Here is a 10,666-nt window from a genome sequence, read left to right on the forward strand (position 1 = left end):
ACACACAGTCTCTAAAAAAGATAGGATGTTCTCCTCAGAGTTCATTGTGCTTTCTTCCACGTCTGATTTACAGTAATCATACGAACGTCTCTGAGTGAATGAGGTGATTACAGCAGAACATGTCAGCAGATCATAACATTTAAAGTCAGGGGTTTGGTAATTTCCTCCAGATCCACTTTTTTAGGATTTTGGTTGAAATTGTCTTTAGGTCCTGACAGAAATTAATAGCTCATGTGCTCTGAAAAAGGAACAAAGAAAAATCCGTCAAACCTGGGATGCACGCTTTGAGGGTCACAGCCTCTGTTCATGTGGTGCACAAACTTTTAACTACTACAAATATTCACGATATAAACCGCTTATTAAGAACTGGAGAATTCAAATTTTAAGTTAAAAGAAAAGACAAAGCAGGACTCAAGATGTTTCCTGATCTGAATACACAAAGACAAACAACTGAAGCACAGAGGTGAAGTATATCAATCTTTTTCATCCCGCTCGGGTTGAGATGAGCTGCAGATAATATTCTAATAATCACTCAAAGTGTATTTAATATAAACATTGTTTAATACCGTGGTACATATCCTGCAGTGAGCCTCCTCCACAGTACTCCATACAGATCCACAGCTTGGTGTTCCTGCAGAGACACAAACATCATCTGAGTATTAAAGCGTTTATATGTAAAGGAAACACAAATGTAGACGCTCTCTTAAAGCTTGAACACAAACGAAGACGCTCCCTAAAAATCTGAAGGACACACAAATGCAGACGCTCCCTAAAAGTTTGAGCACAAATGTAGACGCTCCCTAAAAGTGTGAAGGAAACACAAACGTAGACGCTCCCTAAAGTCTGAACACAAACGTAGACTCTCCCTGAAAGTCTGAAAGAAACACAAACGTAGACGCTCCTTAAAAGACTGAAGGAAACACAAATGTAGACGCTCCCTAAGAGTCTGAAGGAAACACAAATGTAGACGCTCCCTGAAAGTCCGATGAACGCCCACAAACACAAAGAACGATGAGTGAGCTGCTGTCTGAGCCACGAGTGGGAGAAGAATCCAGCAGCTGTGGGGACAAATACAGACAAAGGCTTGAAGAAACTGTATCATCTGAAGAGTCTGCAAACTGACTTCAGCTCACCTGTGGTAGCTTCCGAAGTATGCCACAATGTTTTTGTGTTTGCACTCCTTCATCATGGTAATCTCCTGCTGGATGGTCGTGATGTCATCACCTGTACGCACACACACGGTTAGAGTTCAGACTCAATAACAGACCAGTAAACTACAGGGTTAGAGCACTGGGAACACTGGTGGATCAGGTTGTATGTGTTTGTTTATCAGACTGAAGTGAAGCCTCGTGCAGGAGACCTTATTCAGAAAAAATCAGTCTGTAAGGGCGTTAAAGAAAATGATACTGATGTTAATCTGCTCTTTAAGGAAGTCAACTCCAGGTCTGTGCTGAGTCCTAAAGTCTCTGTTCTGAACGTCTTCAGATGGTGAGAACGTCTTGAGTATCTATTGAGACTTTATTAAACCCAGAGGGAAATTAGAAATCTTTGAGTGTTCGTCAGGACTGAGAGGTTGTGTGAAGTTTATCCTACCCGGGTCGAGCTTCACAATCTTGATAGCTGCCAGTTCGGACGTCCGGATGTTACGAGCCTGAAAAAGGAGAGCAAACGAACAATAAGCATATTTTAACATGTACATTATAACCTGCTCTCTTATTGTTTCTCACAGGACGAGGAGAAGAAGCTTCAGACTCATGAAGGTTGTTCTGGTTGATCTCTTTTTACACGTCGGGAAATAAACGATACAATCATAAGAGCTTTTTATTTACAGGCCGTTCTGATGATTCTCAGACTTTTCACTTTTCAGAAAATGTGTGCTCAAACAGGCCGTTTGGAGATTTTCCCTTCATGACATCACAAAGGGCAACAACCCCTCCCCCAGGTGGGTGACACTCCCACAGCTAGGTGTTTGTTCTGCCCTCTGAGTCTGCCTTCTCACCATAAACAATAGGACATGGAGCAAGAAAGCCCGAGACACCCGAGCCCTTCCAGAGAGGGGGCGTGGTCAGACACAGCTCATTTACATATTTAAAGGTACAGACACAGAAACAGCCTGTTCTGAGCAGGGCTGAAATAGAGGGGTTTATAGACATGATCAAACACAGGATTAGAGTGGATTTAGAACAAGAGACTTCACAGACATTTTGAGGAGCTCTGAGACTTTTTTTAAACTGGTTGAAGAGGAGGAGAATATGTGACCTTTAAGTAACACAGTTCATCAAAGCTTTTACAAACTGGCCAGAGGAACATTCCAGAAAAATGTGGAGAACAGGTGTTAGTCCTGTTCTGCTGAGTGTGTTATCAGAGCACATCAGGTGAACCATAAGAGAATTTCTAAACATCCCAGTTCTGGAAGAACTCGTTAAAAACACTTTCACGCCATCTATTATCACAAACTCCGAATGAGGCTGCAGAATGACCCTGATTTAAACGTCTGATTAAGAGATAGAACGTCTTTAATTTCCTGTATAAGCAGAGAGAGGTTCACACACACACACACACACACACACACACACACACACACACACACACACACACACACACACACACACACACACACACACACACACACACACACACACACACACACACACACACAGAGAGACACACACACACACACAGGTACACACATACACACAAAGAGGTACACTCACACAGAGACAAACACAGAGACGCACACACACACACACACACACACACACACACACACACACACACACAAAGACACACACAGAGACACACACAGAGACACACACACACACACACACACACACACACACACACACAAAGACACACACAGAGACACACACACACACACACACACACACAGGGCAGGATAAGATCTGGATGGTCTGTCTCTTATTCTGAGCTCACATTGTGTAAATGTAACTCGTCCTGATTGACCCCATTCTTTAAAACATCCTTCCTGTTGTCTTTGCGTGCAGCAGGTGAAACTTTACACATCACCTGTTTCAATTGTTGATACCAATAATAGTTTGTCCCAGATGCAGGTGCAGACACACGAGTAAAGACCTGATAGAAACAGCTCAAAGAGACTCTTCCTGGATAATTCATGTTTTGGTTTGTTTTTGTCGACTCGGGACATTTCTGGGCGGCGAGCTGGTGTGTTTCCTGTTGGACAGGCAGGTGTCAAACAATGGCGGTTAGCTTGTGCTAGCATTTGTGAGCTTGCAGTGTAGGAACAAGCAGTAAACGTACACACTACATCCTGCTGAGAGCTTCAGGGGGAGATGAGCCCAGGAGGAGGGCTGCTGTCCAGGTCTGGGAGAAGAGAGTCTATGTAAGAGGTTTGAATGGCTTACGTAGAGGCTTGAAGCCGTCTGGTGAAATTGGTCTTGGTTTCATATCGGGAACTATGGCGTGATTTACAGAACAAGTCGTTTACCTCATGATCTGAAACTTTGCACACGTTTAGTTTGGACATCCTGCATTGTAACACTAAATGAGAGTAATGTTGTTTCTCCTTAACACTTAGGAAAAACACTTTATTTACAACAAAACAGAATTTCACACACACACAGGGTTGTCATTTCCGGTTGTTCTCTGGAGATCTCGACTTGAAATCATTATCTGGAGATAACAGCGAAGGCTTCGCCGGGAAAATTAGGGAATATCTTGAGAAAATGACTGAAATCAACTCGTCATCACAGGAAAACTGAATTAAATCAAATGCTTGGCTGCATGTCCTCTTAGGGCTTCCGTAGTTTACAGCTGTAAGGCCTTTTGCTCAGCAGCCTTTCTGGAAAACATAGAGCTAAACTCTTGCTTCTTTAACTTCTTTCTGTGAGATCAGCTGTTACGTGAATAAAAAGGCAAGGCCGCAGTTTTGAACTTCTAGCAGGCATAGATCTACATTTTACTCCTCTTAGAGTCCCAGACTCACAGACAAGTAAGTTAAAGGTGGATGAATCGGAGGCAAAGCTTGGGGTGGAGGTGATGCTTTGTATTTTTAGACTGCAGAGCTTTAAATGCTGACGTCAAAACTAAGTCAGATCGGGTCAGCGTCCGTCCTTATCTCCCAGGATGAACCTGTGAGCCGAGTCTCTCCACATCAGTCCATCAGAAGTGATGCTTCATGTTTGTTTCTGAGCAGTTTTACTCTGTTTTTAACTTCCCGGGAACATTAGTCTTCTCCATTCATCGCCCGCTCTGACGTCAGACGCTCTTGCTTCACTGTAAACGACACAACCTGCGCCGCGCTGCTCTCAACGTCCTGTTTTCTTTCCTGTTCTGCCGCAGAACTTCCTGTGACAACGCTGATAGAGACGCCTCCGAAAAAAAACGTCTCTGAGCGGCTTTACATGGAGAGCCTGAAATAACAGCTGACATCAGGGTGACATAACGAGGCGGGAGGAAGAGGAAACTGTGCTGCACTTTGATCAGAAGGTCATCAATCAAGCCGTAATTCATACATAATGAGAGCACCCCCCCTCCCCCTTCTCATTTCCTACTCAACACAGAGGTAAAACACGAGGTCTAAACGCTGAAGTCAAAACGAACAATGTGAATGAAAACAGCTGCTTGAAGCACGATAACAGAGACAGACGTAAAACCAAAACAACGCGCTTAAAGGAGCTAAAAGCTCGGAGCGCTCGATGTGGATATTTATTTTGAACAGTGAGGAAACTATCGATCAGAAACAGGCAGATATATGAAGGTACAAAGACGAGAGGGACACACAGGAGGCTTAATCTCAGAGGATCCATCTGTGTCACAACAAAATAAGGAAACAAGCAGAGACACGGAGCACATCCTCGAGGGGAGATCTGAACAAAGAGCGAGATTCATAAAGCAGATTTCTTTTTATGAATCAGCTCCAAAAGCCTCCAGACTCCAGACGAGACATCCGCATCAACATCAGACCTCCAACTGAATTCATCAAACCAGAGACCCTCAAACCAAACTGTGATGAGAGCCAGACGACGAGCTCTGTCTCAGACCGCTACTGATGGTGTCTCATTAAAAAACATCGACCCACTGAGAGTGACTGAATCACATTACTGTTTACATTCATAAACAGGAAGCTGCAGAAACACCTGCAGGTTTTAGGCCGATCAACAGGCGCCAACAGGTCTTCATTTGTTCTGTTTTAAAGGGCCGGACTCCTCGATCTAGCATCAAGTGATGATTACTGCAAAGATGAATAGGACAAAAACAACTTCTGGCCGATCTGACTTTCAAAATCAATTCTGAACTGCCCCCTTCCACCACCCCCCATCTTCTCTTTGAACCTGTCACATTCCTCGCTGAACATATGGTTGATATTTCACGCGTCTGTGGAGCTTACACGCTGGCATGATGTCTAGAAGTATTGACATTAATCATTTGGAAAAGATTATCATTCTGACTAGATTTCATTTGATTTATTAGAGAAGGTTAAAGGAGCAGTATGTAACTCTGGCCCCTAGTGGTTAAAATGGGTACTGCAGTCTAAATTCTAAACATTGTAGAGAGCTGTCTCCCCCTCCTCTCTAGAGTCGATGTTCATGCAGGTCACCATGTGGTGGACACTGAAGCTTCAGTGTTTATCCAGCTCTGCATCGGTCTGTAAACCTTTCTGTGTGCTAACCTCTCTCCATTTTTCAAAAGCATCTCCAATATTGATCCTAGTTTAAGCACACCCCCTCCCCAGAATAAAATATATCATGAGGAAAACAACTTGTCTTTTCATTTTACACACAGCATACATTGACACCAACGGATTAGTGCAGTTTAGACAGTGTGCAGGAGTTTGCCTTCAAAAATTGGGGGTTAAAAACAAGAAATTGCACGAATATTTGGTGTGTAGGACTTCTACTATTTTACAATCTGCAATAATGAATAATGAAGTTATTGGTCCAAACAAATCCAGAGCATTCAGGAGCAGAATCTAAAGTTAGAAGGAGGACATACTGGCTGCTGCATTGTTGTCAGAGATGCCATCACTTCAACATAACATGTTTCCTTAATGTCTGATCATATAGTAAGATCACTTAATCATTTCAGTCTCTATACATCTTACTGATTGGACCTTTAGGACAATATTAGAAGAATGCTATTAAAAACAGACACGGCTCTAGAAAAATAAGTAGCATCACTAAAGACGTCTGTAGATCAGAGCAGTAGTTCACCTCTGTGACATCAGCATGAATCCTGCAGAGTTACTGAAACCTTTAGAGTCTGTCTCTGAGGAAGTCTGAACACAGTGATGTATATGTTCAAACAGAGCTTCATAATCTGTATTAAACCTGCAGCTCGCTCTGACTTCTGTCGGGTCTTTGCACAAATGTATAAAATCTCAGACTCTTAATAATCGGCTTCATGTCTCACAAGTTAAATCCACACGAGGAACATAAACGAGTGAGTCATGATGTTGAGGAGCACCGAGTCAGAGACAGAAGAAGGACACGGTCTTTTCTTATTTCCACCAACGCACAACGACAAAACAAAACAGAGGGACATGCGCTTTCTTCTGCTGCTCTTATTTCCAAAGCCACATGTTGTCATGTTTAACTAACTAAAAACTGGTTGGCTGCAATAAAGCGACAAGCAGTTGAGGCTGATGAAGGAACAGGAGGCAGCTGCTGTGCATTCTGGGAGTTGTTGTCTTTCATCCACATGAGCCAGAAAGACTCTTTCTGCCTTTTCAAGGTCAAATGTTTTTCACATTTCTACTACATATATGACCCAATGTCAATACTGATTCATGTTTCAACCGGTGAAGTATCCATTTAACTCTGCCCTTAAAAACTCAACTTCTTCATCACCCTTACCAAGAGAATTGAGACATCAGAACTCTCTACGACAAAACCACAAAGGAAGGCCAAAACAGAAACCAAAACAGAAGCCTGCGCCATCACAGTAACTCTTGTCTGATTAGCATAGCTCGCCTGCTAGAGGACCACAGAGCTAGCATCACAGGCAATATTAAAAAAACTTTTGCGGCTGTGCATCGAGACTGGACAACATATTGACTGTTTGGAAACAAATGCTGAACTGTAAATCGAGTGTATTCAAGCCCTGGGGGAGAGGTGTGTAGCTTTGAAAGACAGCTAGGCTAGCAGCGAGGACTGCAGACCTGGAAAGCTGTAGCCGCAGGAATAACATCAGAATCATCAGCCTCCGTGAATCCACTGAAGAAAAGCTCAGAACTAGAGCCTCAAACATCACCAACCCCGTGTCTGCAGTGATTCACAAGAATGGAACATGTTCACTTTGTTAGAACGCTGCAGCTCGTGTACTGACCAGAACTAGGAAAAGGGACCACATTACTCCTGTGTTGGCTTCTCTGCACTGGCTCCCTATACAGTCTAGAATAGAATTCAAGATCCTTCTTCTCACTTACAAAGCTCTAAATGGCCAGGCACCATCTTATCTTAAGGAGCTACTAGTGCCGTACTGTCCCTCGAGAGCATTACGGTCCCAGAGTACAGGCCTACTAGTGGTACCTACAGTCTCTAAGTGTACTATGGGAGGTAAAGCCTTCAGTTATCAGGCCTACTAGTGGTACCTACAGTCTCTAAGTGTACTATGGGAAGTAGAGCCTTCAGTTATCAGGCCTACTAGTGGTACCTACAGTCCTTAAGTGTACTATGGGAGGTAGAGCCTTCAGTTATCAGGCCTACTAGTGGTACCTACAGTCTCTAAGTGTACTATGGGAGGTAAAGCCTTCAGTTATCAGGCCTGCTAGTGGTACCTACAGTCTATAAGTGTACTATGGGAGGTAAAGCCTTCAGTTATCAGGCTCCTCTCCTCTGGAACCGCCTTCCAGCCGGGGTCCGGGAGGCAGACACTGTCTGTATTTTTAAGAATAGACTTAAAACTTTCCTTTTTGATACATCTTATAGTTAGGGCTGGTGCTGGTGTAGACCAGCTCTTAGTTATGCTGCTATAGGCTTAGACTACCAGGGGAACTGGCACCTTGAGCGCCTCTCTCTGTGCATATACAGTACATCATATTACTGCATGTATCTATCTGTAAATCTCAGTCACTAACCACCTACTTTCCTGGGAGCTCTTGAGCTCTATTAGGCTCCTCGGGATCGTTGGTTGACGGCCTGCCAGAACAACCCCCTCCCCACCGGATTGTTGATGGACGGCTTGCCTCCCCCCACCCCCTTGCTCCCTATCCCTCTTCCTGCATCTTATCCCATCTCTCCCCCTATCCCTTTCCAAGCCTGGCGCAGTCTAGGCCTGTGAAGGCTGTTTCATCATGAGCCGGGGATCTGGCCGAAGATTTCTGCCTTTTAATAAGACAGTTTTTTCTTACCACTGTAACTTTTGCTGCTTTGCGAAAGTGCTCATGATGGATAGGCCGGATCTTTGTAACATAACAATGAGTAAGGTCTTTTTAACTGCTTTTTGTAAAGTGTCTCGAGATAACACTTGTTATGAGTTGACACTATACAAATAAAAATTGATTGATTGATTGAATTGATAGAATGAATTCATTTCATTTTTGGTGTAAGGACAGAATCTGTCTCCGTGTGATCCGGCTGGGACTGCTCCGATCCTCAGGAGGTCAGAGGTCTGGACTAAGAGGAGGAGACTCTCTGAATGACGGCAGTGTGAGGAGAGTCCTTAAAGCCCACATGGTCACATGATCAGCCCGGACTCAAACCCACAAGCAGCAGCGGAGATAATGTGTGTGATTGTCTGTGAGTGTTTGCTCATACACACATGCACACACACACACACACACACGCGCACACACACAGGCTGAAATATCTCCACATGTTACAGTAACACAAAGACAGATCCAAACACCAAACCTTTGAGAGCATGTCAGACTGTTTCTATATTTTGTCTTTAGTGATTCGAGCTCTGAAGGTTTTTCTGATGACTCCTGAACATGACTGTAGAGCTCCTTGGAGAACATGATGGAGCTTTAAGCAGCTAAAGAGTCGGACATTTCCCTCAGGAGGTGGAGGAGACCAAACACAGAGCTACTATAAAAGTATAAACCAGGTTGAGCTCCATCAGGGTGACACACAGGAGGGAATTCTTACAAACATACTCTGATTGAATCGAGGCGGACGTGAATCTCTAAAGTGTCTGTGTTTGTCGTGCTGTTGGCGGCGGTCTGATGCTGACACAAATATTGCGGTTATCCTCCGTAAATACGTGTTTTTATCTTTGAAACTTTCAGGGGGGGGTGACGTTGTGAGGTGCATGTGTGAACAACCAGATCAGGAGGACATCCGGAGCAGTCCTCTTAAATGATCTAGATATTTTGAGGAGTGGAGATGTGAAAGCAGCTTTAGAGAGGACACAGTGTGCTTCACATAGAGACATGTGGAAACTGTCTCTGAACATTACATCCTAAAGTTTGATGGGTGTGAAACAGATATGAATAATATTTCTATCGGACCTTTCCAGCCTGAACTCCACAAACAGAAGCCTTCACGTCACACTGTGTCGTTCTGTCAGCAGGGCACATTCACGTTGTGCATGAAACAAAGCGCACTGAACACGAACTGATAACCATCACTTCCTGTTTGCCAACTTGAAGCTCTTTTTTAAAATATTCTAAGCTTAGGCAGGGGAAGTGACATATGTCTTTAAAAAAAGCTGCAGAAGAAGACGAAGAGTCCTCCATTAAAAGGGGAAACGGCGGTTTCAGAGATTTGGATGTCAGTAAGAGTGAGTGTGTGTGTGATGAGTGTGTGTGATGAGTGTGTGTTGTTGAAGAGTTTACTAAGACTTGACTCCACACAATAAGACTCAGTTGACTCAGATGGCTTTCGTTGATGAAAGTTTATACTTAAGAAGAATACTCATGAGGAGACATGGATCAACATCACACTTCTGTTCTCGTGTCTTGCTCAATCACATCTCCTGAACTTTTTGAAAGGCATCGCATATATCCTAAAAGACATTATCATCATCAGGGTCGTGTCACATTGACCCACCTAGACTAAACTGTGACGTCTCTAACACTGGAGCAGACAACAAGTCTACCAAACATCCAGCAGATATCAGGAAGAACAGTTGACACTCTCTAAGCTGTACTTGGTGTTCTAATAACAACTGAACTCTGTCAGGTCTGACTGACATTAGAGAACAGTGAATAAACCTAATGACGTCTGTACATTATAATCTAAATAACTTCAGAAATGACACCACGTGTGTGTGATGAGTGTATGGTGCAGGTGTTGGATGGAAAAGGGAGATGAAGTTAAAAACAAGGAGCATGCAGGAAGTCTCCGTGAGCAGGCTGTGAGCGTCGGGCTGATTGGAACCTGCATCACAAGAGAAGAGAAGACTCAACCTGACAGGCACAGGGGCGTCACGGGGGGCTGCACATGAAGGAGCACCCGAACAGTTAGGGGGGTTCAGCGCCTTGCTCAAGGACACCTCGGCAAAGTGATCTGGCACCTCTTTCAGACTTCACCTGTAACTGGCGACCCTACAAGTCCCTACAGACTGAGCTACAAACAGCTGCCAGATGAAAGTCTCAGAGTTTTTATAGCGGATGTTGATTTGTGACACTCGTCCCTATAAGAGCTTTAGAGTAGATAAAAGATGAAAACAGTTAAAAAGAAAAAGAGAGAGTAAACTGAATAAACAACATTCAGTGAGACACATTAAGCTGAGATGTTGCTGC

At 43.8% G+C, this 10,666-nt stretch overlaps 1 protein-coding gene across 5 annotated transcripts in view; it reads right to left on the reverse strand.

Annotated features, from left to right (window-relative positions):
* The window catches only part of map4k2 (mitogen-activated protein kinase kinase kinase kinase 2), a 34,170-nt gene that overhangs the window by 21,711 nt on the left and 1,793 nt on the right, over positions 1-10,666 (reverse strand). For all 5 annotated transcript variants that reach the window (XM_020649269.3, XM_020649266.3, XM_020649268.3 and 2 more), the window contains exons 2-4: positions 1,594-1,651; positions 1,134-1,224; positions 567-631 (exon numbers count right to left, since the gene is read on the reverse strand). In XM_020649269.3, coding sequence (XP_020504925.2) covers positions 567-631; positions 1,134-1,224; positions 1,594-1,651 — 214 coding nt within the window. The remainder of the gene's footprint in view (positions 1-566; positions 632-1,133; positions 1,225-1,593; positions 1,652-10,666) is intronic.

Source organism: Labrus bergylta, chromosome 22 (assembly GCF_963930695.1).
Source record: "Labrus bergylta chromosome 22, fLabBer1.1, whole genome shotgun sequence".
Taxonomy (NCBI): Eukaryota; Metazoa; Chordata; class Actinopteri; order Labriformes; family Labridae; genus Labrus; species Labrus bergylta.